A 26,722-nucleotide genomic window follows, 5' to 3' on the forward strand; every position below is an offset into this window, starting at 1 on the left:
TGTGACTTAGAAAGTTAGCACTGCATTAGCTGCAATACATCTCACCGTTTTTCATAGGACAAATAGACAGATTTCTCTTGCTTGTACATTTCTACTTCTTCCTGAAGCTTGTTAATTTCTGTTGTAAGTTCATTTGTTTTACTTCTGAAAAAAATAAAGAAAAAATAATCATTAACATTTGGATGTACAACTAAAGCACAGCTAGAACAGTAAATATATTTTACTGTAGGAGATTTGCAATTGGTATCTCTCACACTGCACCTAGTTTCAACTCAGCATTTCTAAGAAGAGGTAACTGTGGAAAACAGTAAAATGGTTGTATCAGAAAAAATCCTAAGTAGCTGCTGGAAAACCTCGGTATGAAATAAAATGTTTTAATTAGCTTTTTGTCTTTGCTGGTAAAACAGATATGGAAACTAAAAAACCACAGCATAATTTCAAAGAATATGGGTAACATCCATATTTAAAATTAAATCTTTTAGGACCAATTATTCAAAACTGTAATATGAACATCTGATAAAATCCTCCATGCAATAGTTTGCACAAGGTCTTGCCTTTGCAATTGCTAGTTGAATGTTTGATCCAAGTAAACCACCTGAAATGTACAACAAAAAAATGTTTAGTTTGCAGTGCTACTTCTTACAAATGGAGCTATCAGACCTAACAAACATTGGAGGCGGAAGCTCAGAATCACGGACCCTCCCCTTACTAATGCTGTGAGAGAGCATTTAACTTAGCAAGTTTTTTTTCTACTACCTTTCTTCCTACAGAATATCGGTATGCAAAATAACCTTCACTCTTAGAGCAGTGCTCTTATAAAAGTTCATTGTAAGTGAACACCACTTATTGCATGCTATTGTCAAGCTTCAACACTGTGTCTGAAAGGGAACAGACCATTAAATGTGCTGTTAAGACGTACCTCAGCACCCCAAGGTAGTATGTTTTATCCATTATCTGTCTCTGAGGACCTGATAAAAGAGATCAATATGATAATTTGTTTAAAAAACGCCTAATTTAGATGAACTGCAAATTAGGAAAACAATCTGCAAAATTTACATTAAAAAATTACACCAAATACTTTAAGTGTTCTTAAATATTTATTATCTAATTTGTAAAAAGGCAGTTTTTAGACTGCTTTGAAGATAAACATTACTAATACAAATATATTAATAGTTACTACATAGTAGAGTATTTTAGGTATTCTGTAGTGATGGAATAAAACACAATAAACTCGTATTATTTTGAATTATTTTTAAAGACAGGTCATTTATAAAAAATGCTTATCTTCTTTGGCTGCCAAGAGTAATGATAGAAAGAGGGATATTTTAATTACTTTTTCTTTTTGCTGCTTTTTTTAATCACAGCTCTTCACTCTGCAATCTACACAAAGATGAAAAGCTTTTCTTTAAAAAATTAAATATTTGTTCAAAACATTTGCAGACATATTATGGGCTATTTTCAGTTTCAAATACCTTTCATTGCAGTTTTTATTCCACTTAATCCCTGTTGAGTCACTGGACGGTCTGCAACTTTTATCTGAGATGATAAAACTCCTCCAGGAGTCAAAGAACCACCACGAGAACCAGGTCTTGCTGTATTAGGAGGCATCTACCAAAAAAACGGAAATTAAAAACCTATCAAGTCTGAATTATTACTTAATTATCCTTTAGCAACTGCCAAAGCAGTTTAAAACTTCAGTCATTCTCTACACTCTTTCTGTAAGAATCTTTTAGTATTTGCATCCCTTTGGGGGAGCTAAACTTTAAGTGAACATATGCTGTAGAAGGTAAGGGATTAACTTTGAGCAACTGTTCACTGTTCCATCTATCTGCAACACTAACGCTATTTAGGTCTCCCAGGTGAACTCTGGTTGCTGGATGTCCCTGACCCCCTCCAGACAAGGTTTGAAAAACTTTATACAAAATCAAAATCTTAAAATCTTCATAAAAAATAACTTCTCCTCACTCCAGTCATGGTACTACTGAAAAAACAACATTTAAAAAAAAAAAAAAAAAAAAAAAAAAAAAAAAAAAAAGACAAAAATCTAAATATATCAAGATTAATAATACATTAGTTTTTAATATTTTCTAACATACCGCTGTTCCTATTCTGCCTGCTGACGGAGTCCTTGATGAAGACGCAGGCCTCGATGAAGAGGTCAGCCCTACTCCTGCTCTTGAAGCAGAACGAGCTGTGGGAGGTCTATTACTGCTGGCCATATTCGTTTCCTTTTTAACTTCGCTCTGGTAAGAAGAGAAATTTTGATTTGCACAAGGTCCTTAAAACTGTAAGAGACCGACTCTTTAAAGCATAATTCTTATGCGAATGTTAAAGGGGGCTAGTTTTTGATTTGGTAAGTAATCTGCAAAGTACTTTCCTACTGGATGGTACAACACCGCGGCAGGGCTCAGGAAAGACCACGTAACCTCCATGAGCAAGCTGAGGCAGCAGTCTCTTTTCAGTGAGCCATCAGCTTATTCTTGTGGTATTTATTGTTTCAATATCTAAATGAAAATCTTTAATGAAACAAACTAGAAGCGAGCAACTGCTGCAAATACTCATTCGGGTTATCTACAGATAAGCCATAAGCCATCGCCCGTCACTACGGCGATCCCGAACTGCGCTAGTCCTGACAAACCGCGGCAACTTTCGCCACCCCCGAAGGAGCCCATCCCAGCCGCACAGCAGCGCAGAGCCAGCGCCCCGACATCCCGGGGGCCCTGTCCCCTCACCGCGCCCCTCAGCCGCCATTAGCCCGCAGGCAGCACCGCTGTATCGTGGCAACCACCCCCTCGCATATCGCGATGGCCACAAATCTCGCCCCTGCCCGCCGTAATACCGAAGACTACGACTCCCAGAGGGCCTCGCTAGAGAAGGGCGGCAGCACGACAGCCTGCGTGAGCGCAGTGCCTGCCGGGATAAGAAGTCTCGCGTGGGCCAGGCGGCGCGCCTTGTGACGACATTTCCGGCGCGGCTTCCGGCGGCGGGGCGACCCGTGCTGTGTCAGGCCGGCGCTGCCGCCATGGCGGGTGAGGGCAGCACGTTCCGGCTGCGCTGCTCCCTGCTAGGGCATGGGCAGGACGTGCGGGGCCTCACCCGTGGCCTCTTTCCGGAAGGCGGCTTTGTGTCCGTTTCGCGGGACAGAACCGCGCGGCTCTGGGCCCCTGATGGGTGAGTGCTGGGCCGCGGCGCAGCGCAGGTCGGGCCGGGCGCTCCAGCCGGTGCTCCTCAGGAGGGAGAGCGTGGAGGTGCCGCCGCAGGAGCTCCGCCCCTGCCCTGCAGTCTTTGTCTCCATCCGAGTCTTCCTCAGGGGCTCCCGGCAGAATCGGCGGAGCCGAGGGAGGTGACGGGCGGTGGGAGCCTGTTCGCAGGAGGCGTTCGTGACTGGCATGGTCACTTGCTCAGAATCACGTTAAGGTTTTTGAAGGACCCCTTCGAGATTATTCAGTCCTAGTCCCTCAGCCACGGGCAGGGACAGTTTTCATTGGAACAGTTTGCTCAGAGTCTATTTATCCCGGCCTTGAGCACTTCCGAGGACGGGATATCCACAACTTCTCTGGGCAACCTATTCCAGTGCCTCATCACCCTCACAATGAAGATCTCCTTCCTAAAGTCTAACTTTTTTCCCTTTCAATTTGTTTTTTCCCTTTCAATTTGTGCTTATTACTTCTTGTCCTATCGCTACAGTCCATGAGGAAGAATCCCTCTCTAGCTTCCCTGTAGGCCTCTTTAGATACTACAAGGTTGCTATGAAGTCTCCATGCAATTTCCTCTTCTCCAGGCTGAGCAGGCCCAACTTCTGCATGCCTGCTTTTGGGGGAAGTTTATGTTTTTAAGCGGTTTGCTGTGCATCGATGTTGTACTGTGTTTTGGAAATGGTAACAATGTCAATAATTTTAGGCATTTTTTTTTTAGATAGTATTAACAGTATTGTTTCCACCTCATGGTATTCAGTGCCAAAGTTATCCTGCTAGGTAACAATGCTGCAATTTCCACAGTACGATAGTGTGCTTAGAAGGTTTTAAAAAAGACCCGTTGTTTCTCACCCTTGCTAAGCAAGCTTCTTTAAATGTAAAATGGGATGTGAACAAAAAACTACAGTAAATTAAGCACAGAAAGACATTGAAAAAGGAAAAAATATCTCAACATTAATTTTTCTGATATTGATGTTGCACAGAGATGTCTCCTACTGAATTTGTGTAGTTGAATTCACAGAGTGAATTTTTCAGCAAATTACCTTGACCAGAAGCAGTACTGCTAAGGAATGTGAATAGGAGATAGTGGAGATGTGGGATATTGCTGGAAGCTACAGGATGTACCTCCTCCCCAGATTATAGTTTTATATTATGATCTGTATTCTAAAATTACTAGGCATGAATATTCTTCCCGTTGCCTTCATGTGAAATAGAAATAATTGGTACATTTGCTGAGTGCTTATGTATTGATCTCCAAGCTCTGCTAATGAGGTGAAGAAAACCTAATCTTATTAGGAGGATCTCATCATAAGGGAAAGAACTTGCCAAATTGCACAGAAGTTTGCAGCAGGAAAAGAATTCTAGTTCTAACCCATAGTTTTTGAGAACTCTGTGAGGAAGAAGACATAATTTACTTGTATCAGCTTAAAATGTTGATATTGATTATCCTTCTCTGCTTGAAGGCCCAGGGACTACAGTAGTCAGGGTTCAGTGGGTGAGCACACTGCTGTACGCTGTTTTGGTTTAGCTTTTCCAAGAAGGGATGTTGTCTTCATTAGCTCTGTGTGCCTTAAAGGAGAAAACGTTGTAGAATTTAGAACAGTATCATGATTTCCTTACATATTTCAAACTTGCCAAGCATTAGAGTTTGAAGGATATCAGTGTGGTTTCATGTGATAGGTTGTGTTTTTGAGGCTGTGGGAACAAACACAGGAAAGCAAAATAAGCACACAGCACGCCAACCTGCATATTTATTCTATGGGAATAAGTAGCTTTTTCCAGTTAATGCTGTAACTATTGAGGTTGGCTCAGAGTGAAGAAATGAGGGCGCTGGTCGAGTCAGTTATGATCTTGTATTCCTCTGTAGTGCTCCTAAGGAAGAGCCAGTGAATACATTTGGCAGGCAGTAAACTTCATTTGTGTGTTCTTGCTTTAGCATGTAGTCGGATATACATTTGAGTTTTCAGGCAGAAGAAGATGCCATGAAGACAAACTATAGCTATTTCAAATTTGGCATAGTGTTTGCCAGTGAGCAAGAAAAAACAAAAGTCCTTCCAGGCCTATCATTGCATTGAAAAATAAGTGGAAAGCTCTGGTATTGTGTACTGGAGAGGAATTCTGGGTTGTAATTTTTATCTCAAATTTCACTTTTTCTAGGCCATCCATCATACTTATTCAGCACAAGGCAAGCATAGTTATAAATTCAAGAATTGTAATTACTTAGATAAAGTATTGTTTCTGTCATGTTTCTAAACTGATTATCTCCTATGTTTAAGTCTTAACAGGGGTTTTACTGAGATGCACTGTATGAGTGGGCACTCAAATTTTGTATCTTGTGTGTGCATCATACCTCCAAGTGACCTCTATCCTCGTGGGCTGATTGCAACTGGTGGCAATGATCATAATATTTGCATTTTCACAGTTGACAACCCAGCTCCTCTTTACATCCTTAAGGGTCATAAAAACACAGGTATGTAGTAATCGTATTTTGGAGTTTTTTACATACAAATTAACATGATTTATTAGAGAGGAAATTAAATTGAATTTATAAAACCCAATTTTGATTTGTTTGGTATGTAATATAGCAAACTGTTTAATTATGGCCTCTGCAAATAGGATTTTATAATCTTAATTCATGCAGTGACCATTCATTGTAAAGACTTCCAAGTTTATCCTAATGAATGTTTGATCTTTCACTGTCTCTCTGAATTCCTGGCAATTCACAGAATGATAACCCTTTTGTCAAGAATTACACTTTAAAGATGTATTGATTTTTTTTTTTTTTGTCAAATCTGATATAAGTAGAAAAAATCAGCTTCCTTAATAAACTTCCTCTGCCCATTTTGTTACTTGGATGGGTATTTAATATTGATTGGTGCTTTGTGTGCAGACTTTTACACTGCGTTACTGGAGCATTTGCAGATTATCTTTCTACTAAGTCTTTGAATGTCACCACAGTTTCTTTGTGGTGGTATTTTGCCTTCCAAGAAAATGAGCTAAGTATTTTTCATATTAAATAACTTCTTGAAGACATAAATTAATACCCATAGACAGAACTTTTCTTCTTCTTAAAAACTATGTATTTGCATTAATTGTGTTTCTTAACTAGTTATCTAACCTGCTTGTCATCACATTCTAGTCTGAGAGAAGAGATCTGCGACTTAGAATTTTAAAAATTTGAGTGGCAATATTTCAAATTTTTAATCTGGAATTGAGAATTTTAAGCAGCTTCTTTCTAGACTGCAGTGCATCTACAGTTCATTTAATTCTTCTCTAGACTCCTCAACACTAAATATGCTATTAATACCAAATAAATCGTTTTAAATGAATCTCTTGAAATTGCTGGCATAAGATTTGTGGCAGTGCAGGGTACTTGTCAGTTCTGACTTGAATGTTCATTCCAGTTTGCAGCCTTTCATCTGGGAAATTTGGCACATTATTAAGTGGATCATGGGATACAACAGCAAAAGTCTGGTTGAATGACAGGTGTATGATGACATTACAGGTATGAAGTTCCTCTACGTGAATATGATATAAGTACTTTGAATTTGATTCTGACAAGTCTTAACATTGTTGGGTTTTTTGCAGGGTCACACAGCTGCAATATGGGCAGCGAAGATACTTCCTGAACAGGGATTAATGTTGACTGGTTCAGCTGACAAAACTATAAAACTGTGGAAGGCAGGCAGATGTGAAAGAACGTTCACTGGTAAATGTTGCTACAGTTGATAATTTCATTGGTGTGATTTGTTCTTGTCAAAAGAGAACATAAAAATATTACAAAACTGTGGATAAACTGAACAATATTTAGGCAAGATTTTTAAAGTCTTGAAACACTTATATGTCCAGAAGTCACAAGAATTCTAAAAAAAAAATTTTTTTTCAGAGAATTGTGAGTGATTAAGTTTTCTTTCTGACTGCTCCCACAAAGATTTGTTGCCTGGATTTAGATGTGAGCTGTGTAGAAATGGTATTCTGCTGCTAATGGAGACAACAACTGCATTAAAATTGTCTCTTCCTTTTGTAAAGGGCATGAAGATTGTGTAAGAGGTTTAGCTATTCTCAGTGAAATGGAGTTCCTTTCCTGTGCTAATGATGCTAGTGTTCGAAGATGGCAGATCTCTGGCGAGTGTCTGCAGGTGTATTATGGACATACAAATTATATATACAGTATCTCTGTCTTCCCTCGATGTAAAGGTAAGATTCCTTCCCTACTGTTTCACAACATTCTTGAAAATGAAATGACAGGGTGTGTATTCTGATGTTCTGTGGCACTGCCACAACTAAACACCAGTAGCATTTAATTTTTTTCTTGCATCTAGTGTAAATAGATTTAAAGAGACATTGAGATTGACTCCAAGTTGCACTGCTGTCAAGATTGCTCTGGCGGTGTATGGGATGAAAACACCCTGGGTTAGGGCTAATTGAAGGCTTAAGTAAAACTTAGATGAAGCAGTAGACAAAACTATTGTCTTAGCTGCCACCTGTATTTCAGTGCTGTTGCAGAGTAGTAAAATAGTAATGCGTGACATGCCACCTTGAGATAATGTATATTTAGATATATATCACATTCACAATATGCATTATATGTAGTTCAGGTTAAGAATTTTATATATGAGGCTTAATTACATTTGTTTTCAGAGTTAGAGATTTAGAGGTTCAGAACTAACTGTTGAGCCAGTTGCAGAAGAAGTTCCAAGTCAGTGACCTTTGTGTGGTGTATGGGACATTTGTTCAACAGGTAAAGTGCACGTATATGAGTTGATGCATATATTGTAGACTTCCTGTGCCTTGAAATTCCTCATTGAGGAGTTTGTAGACTTTTGAAAATGCTCTATGTATGTTTTCTGATAAAGCAGACTTACCTTCCAAAAACAAATTTGAAACAAATGTGAACCTATGCAAATATAGTGCAAGATGAAAGTATGATGCTTACAAAATTGTTCAGGCCCCTTAAGGGGTGAAGGGATCTTTCTTTGTCACTGTCTGGCTGCTTAATCTGCAATTTATACAGTTTGGATTTTTTGAGGAGACAAGTGAACAGTGATTTTCTTTTTTCTCTCTATTTTTCTTTGAGAGAAGTACTAAATTGCAGAAGAGTTCTTTTACTGTTGTACCCAGTTTCAGAATGACATCTAGTATCACAGTATCCTAAAAATATACTTCAAAAGTTTTTTATTTTTTTTTAATTTTTAGATTTTGTAACTACTGGAGAGGATAGATCTCTTAGAATCTGGAGAAAAGGGGAATGTGCTCAAACAATCAGACTCCCAGCTCAGTCTGTATGGTGCTGCTGTGTTTTAGACAATGGTGACATCGTAGTTGGTGCAAGGTATCCATGTTTTATTTTCAATATATTTCTAGATCCAAATCTGGCTATCCTTGAAAAAATTTCTAGCATCACTTTGGATGTCAGTTTCATTTATACTTAAAAATAGATATAAAAAAATACTTAAAAATAAAGCCATCAAAATATGTGTGTATTAAATTTAAACATGTTCTATACTTCACCCAAGAAGTAATTTTTTTATGTCATTCACAGAAATATGAATGAAAGAAAGCTTTGGAAATGTGGTAAATCATTAATAGATTTGAGAATAAATTTAGTAAGCATGGTATAATGAACCCTTTTGATAGGCATATTGTATCTTGATTTTAAAATTATACTGAAGACAGGGTTACCTGCTTCATTCCTTCTCTGTATTGTTCTAGTATGGACGTGCGTTCATTTCATAACAATAATTGGGAGGGGTAGTTAAAAATAGTGATGGTTTCTTGTAGCATAGAAGTCACATTAGACTTTATGCAGTTATTGTGATATTTAAAGTCGTATTTCTATTTGAATGTTTTCTCTCCATTCAGTGATGGAATTATAAGGGTGTTTACAGAGTCCTTGGAACGTACAGCAAGTGCTGAGGAGATTCAAGCTTTTGAAAATGAGCTTGCCCAAGCATCCATTGACCCTAAAACTGGTGATTTAGGAGATATCAATGCTGATGACCTTCCTGGAAGAGAACACCTTAAGGATCCTGGTAAGTTATTGTACTTCTGTCCTGTTAGAGATGCTTCCAAGTCTTGGTTTGAGGTGTTGAAATTTCAGCTGGTTTCCAGACTTAAGGCTTTAATCCCTTTCAATAGGGTTACTGAAGGAAATGACTTAATTTTGCTCTACTATCTTTCACTGATTCTTTTGGAAACAGATTTTTTGGTTTTTGGCGATTTTTTAATTCGCCTATGAGATAATTTAGAAAAAGGTAGAATTGATGCTACAGTATGCATATTTGAGAAATTTTCTGTCTGTACTGCAAGCTGTACCGAGAGTATGTGAAACAGGTCATTTGTAAAAGGAGTACTGAGTGTGCAGGTTTTTTCCCTAATAAAAGTAGTAAGTGCAAATTTTCTGCTTTAGCTTTTGGCTTGAAAGATAGTCTTGATGGGCTTGGCTCACACTTTGTAAGTACTTGAAAGGTTCTTGAGAATGCAGTAGAAGCAGTAGTAAACTTTATTCTTAAACAGACAGTTACTTTTTCCCAAGGTGAAATAACCAGTGACTTCAGCCTTTGGCTGTTATCAGGAAGTGGCATAGATCTTCCATCCATATGAAACTTCGCATCTTGTTAGACTATAGGAGAACTTCTGAAGTACGTGACCTATGTATTGCTTTGGCCAGTTAGTCTTCTGCTGGATACTGCTACCATAATTGAAAAATGCTCAATAAGATTGCTGCTATTTTTGTTGTGAGATGTTATATTTTGTCTATTTTTTTCTGAGATAGAGTTGATTTTCTCCACAGTAGCTATTATTGGGCTGTGTTTTGGATTTTTACTGAAAACTGGGTTGATAATACAGGGAATTTTTGTTACTGCTGAGCAGGGCTTAGACAGGGCCAAGGCCTTTCAGATCCTCACCCACCCTACGAGTGAGGAGGGTGGGGGTGTGCAGGGAGCTGGGAGGGTACACAGCTGTGACAACTGACCCCAGCTGACACAAGGGATGTCCCATACCATTGGCATTATGCTCAGCATATAGAGTAGGGGAAGGAAGAGGAAGGGGAAGGGATATTTGGAATGCTGGCGTTTGTCTTTCCAAGGAGCTATTGAGCCTGATGGAGCTCTGGTCCTCTGGACACAGCTGAGCACCTGCCTGCCCATGGCAAGTGGTGTATGAATTCCTTTTTTTGCTTTGATTGTGGCTTTTGATTTACCTTTCTAAATGTATCTCAGTCTCCAAATTTTTCACTTCTATTTATGTGATTCTTTCCTCATCCATCCACGAGGCCAGTGTGTGTGCTTAGTTGGTTAAACCATGACATGTATCTACTTAATTCCTGTGCTGTTACTTCAAGTGTTGTTAAGCTATTTTTAAATTTTTAATACTGGGCGCCGTTTGAATATTTTTCTCTCCTTTAATCATATCCTTGAAATTGTTTGAACTCCTGGTTACAGGAACAAGAGATGGACAGACACGGCTTATTAAAGATAATGGGAAAGTAGAAGCATATCAATGGAGTGTCAGTGAAGGAAGATGGATAAAGATCGGCGATGTTGTTGGTTCTTCTGGAGCCACACAGCAAACATCTGGAAAAGTTTTATTTGAAGGAAAGGTATATGTAATTTCTTTCATTCCTTCTTATGTAACTGATCTTTGTTTATTAAGAAAACAAGTATTTAGAAAACAGGTATTTGAAAAATACCTGTATTAGAAAACAGGTACCTTTTTGTTACCTTTGTTCTCAGAGGTAGAAGTATAACGACAGTTTATTTTATTTCTTACAAAACACATTTTGTAAAATGAGCAAGCCAATGACACTAATTATTTTGGAGAAAGGTAAACTATTAGTAGATAAATTGTCAAGTTCTATAGTACTTATTGTTAATCCCTTGAGAAGTTACTTTCCCAAAAGGAAATAAACTTTATAATTTATAATGCAAGGGTTACCTAAAATATTAGGTACCAGGCCTTCTGTGCTGCTTCTCTCTAGTAACTGTTGAATCTAAAGACAGGTAAGGTGACCTAAAGACTATATATGCTGAAAAATGTTTCCTTCTCTGAAATGTACACAGAAAAGCTTGTCAGGGTCCATCACAGAAGAAAAAAGATACTGATTTTCACTCCTAAAGATTTTAAAGAAACATTAGGAAATCGTTTGCTAGTATTAGAAGTGAACTTTTAAGACTGAAATTTCTTAAGGTGTCTTATTGCTCTATAGCTTTATAGCTTTAGCTATTTTATAGCTATAGCTATATAGCTCTATAACTCTATAGCTTTCAAGGGAGCAAAAGTACTCATGAGAGTGACCCAATGCATCTTTATTTTGTAATATATCTGTACACACGTTATCATGATGTGTTGTTTTACTCTGCCCCTCTTGAGCAGAGAATTCTGGAGAATACAGGTTTAAGTCTTGCCATGGTTTTGGCTGGGACAGAGTTTGTATTCTTCTTAGCGGCTGGTACAGTGCTGTGTGTTTTGGATATAGTATAGCAACAGTGATATAACACAGTGATGTTTTGGCTGTTGCTAAGTAATGTTTAGTGTTTACCCTACATCAGCAAATGTTTACTTGCACTCTCTCTGGAGAGTATTACTGATATGTTACGTAAGTAGCAGTGTTTTAAGTTTTTAGGCTTAGGTGTAGGCCACTGTTAGACTGCATTTAATACATCTTTATGTAAGAAATGCCAGCAGACTTCTAATGTGTTCTTATTTTTATTCCGCTTTAAGGAATATGACTATGTTTTCACCATTGATGTAAATGAAAATGGGCCTTCATACAAACTGCCATATAACATCACTGATGATCCTTGGCTGACTGCATACAACTTCCTGCAAAAGAATGATCTAAATCCTATGTTTCTGGATCAGGTGGCCAAGTTTATTATGGACAACACTAAGGGGCAAACATTGTTGAGTACAAGTAATCAATTTTCAGATCCATTTACAGGTAAATATTTTAAACTTATGTGATGGCATTTTTGTATCTTCACAGTTGCTGAGTTCCACACCATCATTAGCAAAGATGGGGAGCAGGGCTGGATGCAGTACTGACCCCTGTGGTACACCACCAGTGGTTAGCTTTCAGTAGATGTTGTACTTATCACCATCCTCTGTTCATGGTTGTTCAGTCAGTTTTTAATCCACCACTGTCACAGAATCGTAGAATAATTAAGATTGGAAAAGACCTCTAAGAATATTGAGTTCAGCCATTAACTCACGACTTCCATGTTCATCTTTAAATTACAATCCCAGGTGCCATATCCACATAGTTTTTTGGGTATTTCAGGAATGATGATTCAGACACTTCCTATGGGCACCCTATTCCAATGCCTGACCACCTTTCCAGTATGGAACTTTTTCCTAATATCTAGTCCAAACCTCTCCTGGTGCAGCTTGAGACCATTTCTTCTCATCCTGTCACTTATTACTGACTGAAGAGACTGACCCCCGCCTTGATACCTTTCAAATAGTTGTAGAGAGCAGTAAGTTCCACCTGCAACTTTCTCCAGGAACTTAAGCACCCCCAGTTCCTTCAGGTGCTTCTCATAAGACCTGTGCTACAGACCCTTCACCAGCTCCATTGCTCTTCCTTCTCTGGACTTGCTCCAGCACCTTAATGTGTTACTTGTCATGAGGCACCCAGAACTGATCACAGGATTTGAGGTGTTGCCTCACCAAGGTCAAGTACAGAGGGACAGTCACAGCCCTGGTCCTGCTGGGATAAAAGCCAAGATACCATTGTCCTTCTTGGCCACCTGGGCACACTGGCTTACGTTCAACTGCTGTTGACCAGCACCCCCAGGTCCTTTTCTGCTGGGCAACTTTCCAGCCACTCTGCCCCCACTCTGTCTCTGCACTGGGTTGTTGTGACCTGAGGGCAGGACTCAGCACTTGGCCTTGAACCTCATAGAACTGTCTGCCCAGGCAGACTTCAGTATTGTAGCTCTTGAACTTCTTCTGCAGATACTTTCATTTTCTTAAATGATTGAGGGCAAAGGCACAGATAGTTCTAAAAAAAAAAAAAAATCTTCAGCAAAATTCAAATCAAGCCAGTTGTATTTTTCAATCCAGTTTTTTTTTTTTTTTTTTTTTTTTTTTTAGTGAAAGAAAGGTCCAGTTTTCATACAAGAAGTGCCAAATGCTGTTAATGCAATTAATAAAATACAAAAACTTAACTGGAGAATTAATTATCTTAAAATTAAGTGAAATACATAAATCAATTTTCAGACAGGAAATGGAACTAGAGCAAGCTGATTACTGATAAGCTAAACTTGTTAATCAATTACATCCTGCTTGCCAAAAACAAGCTAAACAAAACAAATTAATTAAATTCATTTCACAAAGATGAATTTAGGAAGAAAACAGCATTAAAATAATTGAGCTAAATATTTTTCTTTCTTTCAAGGGACTGGAAATGGATATACACTCTTGTCAGGTTATATGAAACTCTGAGAGCTGCAGTTATCACAGAAGTAATTAGGTTAGAAAAGACCTCCAAGATTGAATCTAACCTGTGACTGAACACCACCATGTCAACTAGACCATGGTACTAAGTGCCACCCATCCAGTCTTCACTTAAACACCTCCACCACCTCTGTGGTTAGCTCATTCCAATGTCTAATCACCCTTCTGTGATGAAATTCTTCCTCATTTCCAACCAAAACCTCCCCTGGTGCAATTTAAGGCTGTGCCTTCTCCTGTCACTGGATGCCTGGGAGAAGAGGCCCATCCCCAGCTGGCTACACCCCACTTTCAGAGAATTTTAGAGTGTGGTAAGGTCTCTCCTGAGCCTTCTCCAGGCTAAACAGCCCCAGCTGCCTCAGCCACGCCTCATAGGATAGGTACTCCAAACCTTTCACCAGCTGTGTTACCCCTCTCTGGATTTAAATAATGTCAAGCTGTGTTTGATAGTCATTGCTTTTCTTGCTGTTTTGAGTAGGTGCTGGACGTTATGTTCCAGGCTCTTCATCTGGATCGAGTACAATACCTGGGGCAGACCCATTTACAGGTAATGTAAAATTCATATCTGTCTGGCTTGCACTCAAGATACGCATTTAAGTCGTGTTCTATTGCATTCTGTGTTTAGCAGTTCTTGCAGTCTTGCAGTTCTCTGGGGCAGTAGTGTGGAACAGCCTGCCTCTGCAAAGCATACTGAGATCTGTTCAGTAGATGGGAGCCCTCTGCTGTTAGTTCTGCCTCATGTCACTCTGTCCACTACAGCAGAAGTGTAAGGACCTAAACCTTTTGTTTTGCCAGACTTCATATGCATGAACCACACAAGATTCATATTCAGTATTCATAGAAGTAGTTTTCTATTTAATTTTTACTTATTTTTTTACATGATCTTTGTTAGTACTGTGTTTTAGATTTTTATCCTCACTGATACAGCTATTGTAAAGTCCTACTTACTAGTTTAGCAGCCTTGTTTCCAAAGATATTCCCAGTTCCAGCCCTGCATTGGCAGACTTAAGCCATGCCTGATTAGTAAATCTTGCTCCTCAAAGAGGTTCCTGTCTGTAATCCCTTGATGCCAATTTCTCCTCTTCAAAACCAGCTGTGCAGTGAGTTGCTGATTTGCTTGATGAGTCAATTTCTATTCAAGCATTTTTGTTTTGTTCAGAGTGCCAAAGAAGCGCCCTACACTCTTGGTCCTTGTTCTCAGGGTTCCCTAATGACTTTTGATATCCTCCAGGACCTCCTTGGCAAAACCCTTGGTGACCATGTGGAAGCATGGCAGGGTAACAGTCTGAAGGCCAGGCAAGGCTAGACAGTGTTTCTGTGATAATCTTGCCCCCAGCAGAAGCACACGTCCCAGCTTACCAGACCATACGCATTATGCAGAGTAACATACCTGCAGGAGGTTACTCTGCTTCCCATCACTGCTGCTTGCCTTTCCTGTTTTTACTGACATGAAGTGCAATCTCAGCTGGCTCTTAACACATCAGTGCTGAGTGTTTGTCCTCACCAGTGTCAGGGCACTCACTGCCTGTTCTGCAGTTGCAGATCTCCAGGTAGAGCAGAAGCCTTTGTGCTGTTACAAAAACTAACAGCCTTCAGTATTCCCCATCTTGACGGTCTTTCTGTGTCCAGCTGTTTCTCCTCCCTGGATTTGCAGCTCTGTGGTCTCTGCAGGTGGAGGCCTCACTGAGGCCTCAGTGCAAGAGAGTCCACCCAGGTCTCTCCCACAGGAGAGACCACTCTTGGCCCAGACACAAAGAGAGTCAAGGCCAGGGCAGTGTGCCTTCTGCTGGAACTTGTCTTGAATAAAGTATCTGCTGTGCTGGTCCCTGCACCTGTGAGTGCCAGAGATCGTGACACAATGTCTCCTAGCTGTGGGCTCACTTAGCTTGTGAATGCCATCCATCATCACCAGCAGCCTGGCAAAGGCATAGATTTATTTCTTTAAGAAGTGTTGAATGCTACTTTGTAATTCCTTTAGTGCAGGATAATAATTTTTAATAGTCTTGTTTCAAAAGTAATTACTAAATACAGGTATAGGTTACCTCTTTACTGGTGATCGTATTTAAAAACTTACCATCTTTGCTAGGTGCTGGTCGCTATGTTCCTGGTTCAGCATCAAATGCAGCACCTCCGATGGGCGGGGTTGATCCATTTACGGGTAAGAGATAGTGTCTGACAGTGGAAATCATTCCTGATCTTTTGGTTTGTTTTTGTTTCTCTGACATGAATTCTGCATTGATGCAAAGCCATACTTTATTAAAAATAGCATATTGAAGCTGCTTATTCTCTGAAACTATTCATAAAATAGGGATAACAGGCACACAAGCTTTAAAATGTATAATAATAATAATCTGAGATAATTATTGATCCCCTAGTAGCTAGATTATTGATGAGAGAAACTGATATATAGTTAATGGGCATTACACAATAGCAGCTACTAAATGACTTACAAGTTTAAGAAATCATTATAGGTAATGTTAAAAGATTTTTCTTGCTCCTTCAAAAAAGACATTTCAGGCTACTGTTGCGTGTGCCATAACTTGGTCATATCTGCAAATCTTCTAATACGTAAACACTTCCATTATGAAAACAATAAAAATACAAGATTTCAGGGGCAGAATTAATTACATAATTAAGAAATGACTGTTAATAATTTCAACCTGTAAATTTTTAGATGAGGGGTCACAGTTTGTGAAGGTATTGTTTTCAGTTTTTACTCTTGAAAAAAATAATGTAAGGAGTGGCAGCTATTTGCATAGATATTTAGTTTTTTTAAAAGGCATTTTTCTGAGTAATATCTAGCAGTAGAGAGTTACAGCTAGAACATCATTCTATGTGAAACACCTTGGTACACTGTTGAATGCTCTGTATTGCCTTTCTGTAGGAATGAGTGCCTACCAGTCAACTGCAGCTAAAGTTGAAAATATTTATTTTCCGAAGAAGGATGCTGTCACCTTTGACCAGGCCAATCCTACGCAAATACTAGGTCAGTATTTTCATATCAAGGATGTTTTTTTAAAATTTATTTGAAGTAACTTGACTAACTGAACTTTTTTTAAAAAAACTGTCCTTGATGCTAGATCCATTGTGTTAATTTAATACTTGGATTTTTAAATCACACTGCAGCTTGAATATAGCACATGTCATAAGCAAAACATCTCATGATTTAAGTAAAAATAAAAAAAATGTGACCACACTAAGAATATATAGTTTCTTTATTGTTTTGAAAGAGCAAACAGAAATTACATTTCAGTTATGAAAGCTCTAATGTTCTTACAACTCTTACCTGCATTTTTATCTTTATGTAGGCATTTTCTGAAATTTTTCTACAAATTCTGAATCTTTGTGTTGTATTGTTGGAATTAAGTGGAATTAATAGTAGCAATCATTGTTATAATTAAAAACTTAAAATTTGAAATTCCCAAATTGGAAAAAGTGTTTAAAAATTTGTCCCCCAAAAAACGCTCAGTAGCTGTTACTTGTTTATAAAGTGCTTTTTTTTAGCATTTCAGTTGAGATCTCAATTTGTGAAGTCTGTTATTGGGAAGGGTGCCTCTTCTGTTTGTATTACAGGCAAATTAAAGGAACTTAATGGCAGTGCAGCTGAAGAACATAAACTTACCGAAGATGACTTGATAATCTTAGAAAAGTTACTGTCTGCAACATGCAACACCTCTGCGGAAACACCTACAGCACAGCAGCTTCAGACTTTATGGAGAGCAGTTAACTGGCCAGAAGGTAAACTCTTGTGGTTGTTTTATGGGTCAGCTCTTCAGTGCTACACCATGAACAACAAAAACTTGTCATGCTGTATGTTACACTGAGTCTGTCCCAAAGACTTGATAGAAGTAGAAAACAGAAGATGACTAAAAGGTGCTAACAGCAGTGATCAGCTTCAGGGGCAAATTTGGTAATTGGTTGTCAGGTTTTATTGGCACAATAATAAACATAAAGGAGAAACTTGATATAAAAATCAGTTGTCAGGAAATAGAGTAAGGAAGTGTGAACTTGGCATCCTAACATGTTACCAAATGAGAGATGAAATTATGGAGATAAATTATTGGGGAAAAAAAATCAAAAGTAGCTCCTGTCTAACATGGTAGAGAAGAAGTTACTGATACTTGGCTATATGATCAAAACTGCATTAGTGAAATGACATGCTGGTTAATGTAAGTAGAGGTGATATAATTATGTTTAATAACGTACTGTCATCACTGATGGATTAGAAAAGGTATTTTGGTTGTTACAGCACATTCTGGAAAAAACAGTTGTTGGTTTTTATACAAATATCTTAAGCATAATGAAAATTAGCTGCTTTCTTAAAAGAGCAGGTAAAGATTTACTAACAGGAAGATCAAGTTTTAGAATTAAAAGTTCATGCTCATTTTATATCAATTAATAACGAGGAGCTGGTAAAGGCCAATGTCATAACTTCCATACTCTATATTGTTCAAAGCATTAATTCTGAAGATTCTGCATATCTGCAGGAGAAACCTCTGTAGGTAGCGGACAGGTTCAGCTTTGATTTGGTTGTAAGCATTGGGATACCAGTAGTAGAGCCAATGAACCAGATATATTCAGAATTTGGGAAAAGAGGGACACTACAAGCTTTCAGTTCAGTTTCCTTCCAACGATTTCTAACTCATCAGTTGAGGATATATTTTTTATTTTCTTTTCCTGTAAGCAGTTTTGTAGCTCTACTGTGCTGTAAGTTATGGAATGAGGACAAAGGTAAATGCTGTCTGTGTAGGAGTGTTCAGTCACTGAACTTTCAGCTTTCAGAGACGTTTTTTGATTAGTATTATCCATTAGAGATTTTGGAAAATATTTTAATTATTTTTATTTCTGCAAAGCATTATATTAATCCTACATTGAGCATTATGGATTTTTTTATGATAATGGAAGTGTTACTAGAATGGACTTGTCAATATTTGTCTTTATGAATGTGAAACAATTCATTATTTACTTACTTGCATGAAACTGGTACTGTCTGTTTGCAAACCTGCAGGTCTAAGAAGGTCTGCATCTCAAAGAAACTCACTGATAAATTTACATATAATACAGTATTAATACTAATTTTTTTGTTTTGTTTTGTTTCTTAGATATTGTCTTTCCAGCTCTAGACATTCTTAGATTGTCTGTCAGGCATCCCACTGTGAATGAAAACTTCTGCAGTGAAAAGGAGCATGTACAATTTATCATCCTTCTTCTTAAATTTCTGAATCCGAAAGGCAAGCAAGCAAATCAGCTGTTGGCACTTAGAGCTCTTTGCAATTGTTTTGTCAGCCATGCAGGCCAGAAGCTCATGATGGAACAGAGGGATGAAATAATGACACAAGCAATAGAAACTAAATCAGGCAATAATAAGAACATCCACATTGCATTGGCCACACTGACATTGAACTATGCTGTATGTTTACATAAAGTCAACAACATTGAGGGCAAAGCTCAATGTTTATCAGTAATCAGCACAGTTATGGAAGTTGTTCAAGATCTTGAAGCCATTTTTAGACTGCTTGTGGCTCTTGGGACACTAATCAGTGATGATACAAATGCTGTGCAATTAGCTAAGTCTCTGGGAGTTGATTCTCAAATAAAAAAGTATGCCTCTGTATCTGAACCTGCTAAAGTAAAAGAATGCTGTAGATTTGTTCTTAATCTGTTATAATAACTTTTTTTCTTAGCACTTGAAAGACAGTGTATGCAGAAAAAAAGATGCTTTTGTTCATATTTTGTGGCAGACTATACTTGGGAAAATACTGTGGATTAATTACACTTGACTTATTGCAAGATACAGAGCAAATAAAACTTTTTTCACTGTTTGTCATTGGACTGCTTTTCTGATCAGTGCACAAAACTTTGCAAGGAGTCCTGACATTTTTACTCAGATGAAAACAGATCACCAAGAAGTCAAACCATATCAGTACTTACCGGTCATCCAGACAGAAAGGTAGGAAATAGCTGTTATTTAGTGACAGTCAACTCTGACACTCACACCAATCACATTCTGTGTTTCAGCATGATTAGTCTGTTTCTTGACTGGGTTTTTTTCAGCAGATGAGGGGCCCTGAGATGTCTTAAGTTCAACAGTGCATTTCACAAGCTTATAAGTTAACATTAAGTTAACTTTTGTCAAATAGCCTGGTAAAGAAATTTTCATCAGCTTTCTCCACTTCCTTTTGAAATTTAACTTTCATGGCTCTTAACCTCTTTTAACCTTAGGACTAGAAGACTTTTTGAGGGGTAGAACCTCTACCTGCCATATAGATGTTGTGCTTCACTAATAATCTTGTATTTTGCAGCTTGTAAAATGGCAAGAACTTCTAGAGAAGCCTTTAACATGACTTTTTACTTTTTAAGGACAAGAATACCCCACTAGTTAATAGCAGATGTCTTACTCTATGTTGTAAAATCTAGATGACTAAAAAATGGCCATCTTGAAGAGTGGGGGAGCAATCTACATCCAGAGAAAAGTTTGAGTAGCAGCAGCTTGAAGAAGCTTCCTAAAGGTGGTCAGTGTACCCTGCCTGTCAGTGTTTTAGGCATTTGGAGAATGTCCTTGACAAGTGGCTCTAAGTTTTGGTCAGTCCAGAAATGGTCAGGTCCTTCACAACTGAAATACTCTGTTGTAAACTACCAAAATCAAAAGTCAAGTTTCATGAGGTAGCTCTAACTTCGTGTCTGTGGTGACTGTTAAAAGGGAAAATAATACTTTGCAGCTTATTCCAACAGATCTAAGATGTTCACGTCAAAAGGGAGATGTTATTTACTACTAGTGCAAATGTTACAATTGGGTTTAGAATTAAGATGAATGGAAGAGTGTCAATGTTTAAGGTACACTTTTCATTAGACTAATAGAATAGAAAACGGGGAAAAAAAGGCAAACGTCTGGCACATGTGCTCCACATCACATGATACCAGCCTATGTTGTCTATGCCAGATGTGAAGGATTTTGTGACCAAGAGCTCTTAACTTTTGTTTTGCTCCAGCTGCCTGAACTAAGCTACTACACTGCTTCCAGCAACCTTTGTCTCTCCGATCCTTAGTTGCATACTTGTACAGTTACACTGTGGATGGATTTCCAAATAAATACCCTCACAGTCCTGATCATGGTCTGAGTCACACATTTTCTGATTTGATCCACTGGAGGCCCATGTATGAGAAAGTCCAACAAACCATTTGTGATTTACAGTGCTTAATAGATGAACCCCATTCTGGGAAAGCATCTAAAAAGCTACTTTTAGGAAACGTGTCTGTGAAATCATGTGCCTATCTGTTGAATTTTGGTTGCCTATTATACAATTGTTCTTGAAGCTTCAGCTTTCTAATGTTGTGCTCTTCAACTGTGTTTGTACCTGTGCTAGCTTAAGAAATTATACTTGTCTTAATATTTTTTGTTTTATTATTGTGGGATTGCTCTGTTACAGATTCTCTTTACGTGAAAATTGTTATGAATTTGCCAGACCAAAAATTAATGTTTATATTAATAAACATACTCTTGCAACTCCCAGGAAATGGTATATTAAAAGATATCAAAAATTCACTTAAATTTATGGAGAAATGATGAGGCACAGCAAAGCATCCTTCTGGGGACTGCAGCACTAAATGTTAGGTGAGAGGAGCAAAGCAGGCCAGGACTGTTTGGAGAGAAAGATACATGCTGCCACAGGGTACTGTGATAGCAACCCCTCCATGACCTAGCATCATCTGAGGAAACTGGTAGTGCAGAATTGCTTTTCCTGTTGTTTTAAATGGCGCTGTTTAGCTCTCCATTGTTGTTCATGTCAGCACACAAATGCTTGTAAGAGTACTGCACAATATACTGCTGGGATCATGAGTGAAAATTGCAGGATGAAGTTCCTGTTGCAGTGAAAGAACGTTGTAAGGTGCCAGACATGAGGTCCACACTGTACAATCTTTTGAGACCAGAGGCCATTGAAAGCAAGTACGTGCCTGGCATACAACTGGGAGCTGGCTTGCTATCTACAGCAGTAAATTTTGAATAAGTTCATCTGTGTGCTAAGGGCTCCTGATTTCATTCATCAGGGGAGTAGCTGAAGTAGGTTGGAGTGATTTCAAGAGCCCCTTGAGGAGAAGCTGTGTTTTCTGCTTAGAACTCTCAAGTTTCTCAGTAGATGACACAATTCTTTTGGCATCTTTTTGTAAGACAGAAAGGAAGCTTTTAGAAAGAATAACCAACCGCAGACAGTAGCATGTCATGTTAAAGCATTCTTGTTAGGCATGGCTTGAGTTTTATGAAATGGAAAAATTTGAGATCTACTTAGACCAAAACTTAGAACAAATATAAAATGCCTTCCTAAGGGACTAAATGAGGAGTCAAAACTGACTTGAATCAGCACCAACTGCTGTACTTTCCAAAATAAAAGAAGAATACAGTAACATAAATCAGGCTAATATATCACAAGTTTTCTGCAATGTTGGTTATTATGATGCACCTTGCTAATATCATGACCTAATTAAGCAGTGTAAATTACTTGGTTTTGTTCAGGATGCAGCCAGAAATAGACTAATTTCAGTCTGCAAATTTATTTCATTAAAAGTACTGTACACTGAATTATACATTTATGAATCATTGAATGCAGTGACTTTTTTCTAATGTAAGACGCTATAATAATCTACAGGAGGAATCTTGCCATAGATCAGTACTACAGAGGTGACTCCAAATGCTTTAGGAAAGGTTATAACCTGATGGTCCAATTGTGTGAAATTTTTTGTTTAAAAATAATTCAGCTTTTTAGCTGAATGTGATCCATTACTATATACTATGATCACTTGCCTCTTTCTCCTTAAACTATTAATAAACCCGAAGTTTAGGAACAGTAGATGTTTCCCATATTTCAAAATGTGTACTGAATAGACTGAAATTAAATGTTTGGCAACAAGATGCCATAAGCAGCTGTTGACAGCCTGAAGAGTATCGGAATGTCGGATGACCTATTCTTACCGTGGTTTTTTGATGCTTATTCACAGTAGAGATTAAAGTTTCGATTTTGGCGGGAAGTTTTATTTCTACGCTTTCCAGTTGCAAAGATAAATTTGCAGTGTTCATAACCCGACTGTTGGTCTGTACAAAACATATTAAAAAATATTTTTAACTTAAGGATGAACTACTGTAGCAGCATGGACGTGAATGATGAATGCTGCTACTTCTCCCAGCATCTTCTGAGAAAGCCAGATAGGAACAGTCACTGAATTCACACTTAGACACACAACAGATGAGTCAGAAATAAAGACAGAAAGGTTCTTTTTGTATACAGTTCAGCAAGGTTTATTGCCACAGCATGCTGGGGTCAGGGGGCCAATGGTCTGAGGGCACAGGGGTGGTACAAGGGCAGGGCAAAGGGCAGTGACCTGTCTGGCAGGGTGGTCTGCACTGCCATTGCCAAAGCATCTACCCTCCAGTTACCCTCTGTAAGTGGTCCCAGGAGGTCAGTCCAAGTGGGTATGAGAAAAACCTAGGCAACGGGTATGCCTTTAGACAAAAACCAAGGTGGGTTTATATGTAAGACAGTCAGTAATTTCATCTACTGGTCCTACAGTTTGGACTTCTGGAAGTACCTGTAAACAGCCCAGTCTGTTAATAGAGTCCCCTGTGATTAAAATGTCCCTTGGTCCATCAGAAGGTGCAAATTTACCCGTTGGAATTTGGTAGATTGCCTTGTCCTCTGGATGGAAACTGGATGGAAAGGGTGCTTACCAGTGTACCTGTTGGTAGGCCTTGGAGAGCTGGCGCCCCTTCTCATAGTCGGTGTCGTCATAGGTGATCTCTTGGCGCCTTTGAGATAGTGGGGAAAGAGGCACGGAAGGACTTGGCATTGGATGTTGTAGCATGGGGCCATGCCAGACTCGGCTGGAAGTATCCCTGGTACTGCTGGTAACACAGATGATGCTAGACCTGCTGGTGACATTGAAACTGTGGACAGTATTTAAAATTACCCTCCTGAGCTGCCTGCTTTCATACCTGTGCCCAGTGATCTCCAGAATAATTATCTGAATCTGAGGAGTCACTGCTTTCCTCCAGAGAGGAGAGAGAGCATGGTGGCATGGACACAAGAGCTTTGGTTGACTGGCAAAACCCGGTGCTCAGGGTTTTTGGTATCAAAGATGGCTATCTTCTGGTCAGCCTCATTTCTGGTTCCCATGCTGGGAGCATGGGAACCGCGAGTGGCCGATTGGAAAAGGCAGGGGCTGCTCAAGGGTGGGGCTTCCCGATGGAAGGGAAGGGTCCCGATGCGGGGGCGGGAAAGGGGAAAGGGGGAGGAGAATCACAAACACTGTTTAGTGTGTTAGAGGCAAGAAAATTTTGCGCTAGAGCATTCGAAAAGGCGGATCTGCCCACGAGGTCAGCACCATTTTGAGCCACAGAACTGAATGGGAGAATTAGGTAAATGAGCATAGGAAAGGGGGTTAGGTTGGAGCCCAGGGTGGCAAGGCCAGGGCAGTCCTGAGAAGGGGACAGGAGAGGACCAGGGATAGCAGAAGGCAGGTGGCTCTCCCACGCCTTTTGGCGGTTTCCATCTCCAAACCTGTCCGGAAGTGACGAGGGAGCAGGAGCACAGGGGGAGGAACACCAAAACCGGGGTGATAGCTGGGGTACTGAACTTCCAACATTGTTCGAACTCCCCCGCAAACCCTCAATTACTTCATAAATAGAGCGAAAAATTGGATAAAACTTCCCAACCCGAAAATCTACCTCAGATTGTAAAATTAATACTTTTTCCCAATTTTGTCCCAAAACTCAACTAGCAAAACGGATTCTTGTGTGATATCCCTAAAATGCTTAAAAATCCAGTGAATAAAGCCTTTAAATCTTTCTTAGAAATCTCACCACCATTTTTAACAAGAGTAGTATAAACTTGGAAATAAACTTCCTGCTGCAAGACAGTGAATTTTGCTCCCATCTCACTTTTTCCCTCCTACAAGATAAAAAAAAAAAAAAAAAAGCATCAACCATCCCCCAAAACCAAACCAAACCAAACAAAAAACTAAACTAAAACAAAAAAAAAAAAGTAACCTTCACCAAAATATTCTCACTACACCAGTAGGCCAAAAGAAAAATCTTGTGGAGGCTTTGCAGATGTGACCGATCCTCTACATCGGAGGGTTGCTAGCCCTACCCTCAGAAAAGTGTCCTAGAAAATCGGGGTTTTTTCTTCAGGGAATTGAGCACCAGGGCATGGCTTTTGTCCAGTGGCTTCAGCGATGGGAGATGCTTTCAAGGAGAGAAGGGGCCTCATGTCCAGGTGCCAACTGTAGCAGTGTGGAACTGAATGGTGAATGCTCCCAGTGTCTTCTGAGAAAACCACTTGGATAGGTGCAGTCACAGTTAGACACAACACAGACAAGTCAGCGAATAAAGACAGAAAGGTTCTTTTTGTATACAGTTCAGCAAGGTTTATTGCCACAGCATGCTGAAAGAGTCCAGGGACAAGAGACAAAGATCACTGCAGTGTCTTGGTTTAGCTATGGGGTCAGGGGGCCAATGGTCTGAGGGCACAGGGGTGGTACAAGGGCAGGACAAAGGGCAGTGACCTATAGGGAATAGGGACAGGTTAACTTAGTGCTGCAGGGGACCCACAAGAGAAGCCTAGTTGCCTCATTTCAGATAGTGAGGCATTCTCAAAAGCCTATGTAGACTTTTCCAGGGCATTCCTCCAGAGGTTCCCCTGATAAGGAAGGAAGTCCCTTCAAGGGCCTCCTCAGACTACCCCTTTTTGACAGCAGAATTTGAAGCCTTTGAGCACATAAATTAGAATACTGTTACAAATCTTTTTGTCAATAGCCCAGTTAGCGTGTGTATTCTACATTCATTTAAAACATAGTTTGCACTCCTAAGCATACGCTGCTAAATTTTTTATTTTCCTTAAAGTTGCTCAAGGGATCCCATTTTCATCCCAAACTTAGACCCATCCTCAGTGTTTCCTAATTACATTACCTCTGCCACCTTCAGAGTATGCTGAGGCTGTTATTTGCTGATGATAAATATGAATATCTATTCTCACCTATGCAGGTAATGTTAACAACATAAACTAATTGGGATCAACTCTGATATTATCCACTTCTGCAGGGACTGATGCTTGCTGAAAAAAGAACTGATGGTACTTAGTAGATTCTAACCCATTTCAAAACAGTGTCAGCCCATGCAATATGTATCATCAGCCCACAGCACTTTTGATACTGCTAGCTTTGTACAACTTGCATTCAGTGGACCTCTACCTAAATGGGTCCATACCTCCCATTTGAAGATCCAACACAATATGGACAATCTGGATGGCAACATGTTTGAATCTGGGAAAGAAAGCAGACACAAAAGAACAGACGTCCTATTGTGTTAAATAAAGAAGAAAATTATTGCGTATCTCTGCACAGAAAAATAGATCTTTAATACAGATTCTCTCTGCATAATCATGGACATTTTTCTACCCTAGCCTTTCATTTTGACTAGTCTTTTAGGGTAATAGACTGAGTTCTCTCTGTAACCAGTCTTGGTGGCATAAAGCTGATCAGTATCTTACTGAATTGCACAGAGCAGTCACCTGCCTTTAACAGGCTTCTCTCTGCAATTCCTAACTGTTTGCATCCCGTCAAAAAACTTCTCCAATGCTCATGAAGTATCACGGAAAAATTAAAGTTATTATCGTTCTAAAGTTATTGCCAATGCCAAACAGCTGCCAAGGGAGGAATATGCAGGTCCTTGCACTATAGAAACAGGTTGAGTCAGGAAAAACGTCAGAATTAAGCAGTAGTTACAGAGGATAGAGCCGTGGAATCATCAACGTTGGGAGAGACCTTTAAGTAATCATCAAGTCCACCTTCCACCCAGTAATGTCACTGTAAGCACTGAACCATTAAACCACACCACCAGCACCAGATCCAGACACCTCTTGAACACCTCCAGGGACTGTGACTCAATCATCAGCGCAGCCTTTTCCAGTGCCTTACCAGTCTGACCAGTGATAACTTCTTTTCTAGTATCTCAGTTAAGGTGTCTCAGATAAGAGCCATTTCCTCTTGTCCTCTGGCTGCAGGCACGGCGAGGAAGACTGACC

At 39.2% G+C, this 26,722-nt stretch overlaps 2 protein-coding genes across 4 annotated transcripts in view; one reads left to right on the forward strand and one right to left on the reverse strand.

Moving 5' to 3' along the window:
* Positions 1-2,922, reverse strand: part of IFT74 (intraflagellar transport 74) — a 37,470-nt gene extending 34,548 nt beyond the window's left edge. The window contains exons 1-5 of one of the 2 annotated variants that reach the window (XM_056514852.1): positions 2,840-2,922; positions 2,097-2,243; positions 1,473-1,608; positions 920-968; positions 46-144 (exon numbers count right to left, since the gene is read on the reverse strand). In XM_056514852.1, coding sequence (XP_056370827.1) covers positions 46-144; positions 920-968; positions 1,473-1,608; positions 2,097-2,219 — 407 coding nt within the window. In that variant the 5' untranslated portion in view covers positions 2,220-2,243; positions 2,840-2,922. Of the gene's footprint in view, positions 1-45; positions 145-919; positions 969-1,472; positions 1,609-2,096; positions 2,244-2,732 lie in introns of both variants that reach the window. The other variant, XM_056514853.1, reaches the window with a different exon arrangement.
* Positions 2,923-2,951: 29 nt separating this feature from the next.
* On the forward strand, positions 2,952-19,474 carry PLAA (phospholipase A2 activating protein). 2 transcript variants are annotated; one of them, XM_056514850.1, is made up of 14 exons: positions 2,952-3,171; positions 5,471-5,664; positions 6,599-6,699; positions 6,783-6,903; positions 7,224-7,391; positions 8,391-8,526; positions 9,057-9,226; positions 10,640-10,797; positions 11,919-12,138; positions 14,131-14,199; positions 15,739-15,810; positions 16,537-16,638; positions 17,226-17,390; positions 18,755-19,474. In XM_056514850.1, exons 1-14 carry the CDS (start codon positions 3,023-3,025, stop codon positions 19,318-19,320), a joined length of 2,391 nt encoding a protein of 796 aa, XP_056370825.1. In that variant the 5' UTR covers positions 2,952-3,022; the 3' UTR covers positions 19,321-19,474. The 2 variants fall into 2 exon arrangements, with proteins under 2 accessions (XP_056370825.1, XP_056370826.1); XM_056514851.1 differs by having other exon boundaries at positions 2,979-3,171; positions 5,480-5,664.
* Positions 19,475-26,722: the final 7,248 nt, after the last annotated feature.

Source organism: Oenanthe melanoleuca, chromosome Z (genome assembly GCF_029582105.1).
Source record: "Oenanthe melanoleuca isolate GR-GAL-2019-014 chromosome Z, OMel1.0, whole genome shotgun sequence".
NCBI lineage: Eukaryota > Metazoa > Chordata > Aves > Passeriformes > Muscicapidae > Oenanthe > Oenanthe melanoleuca.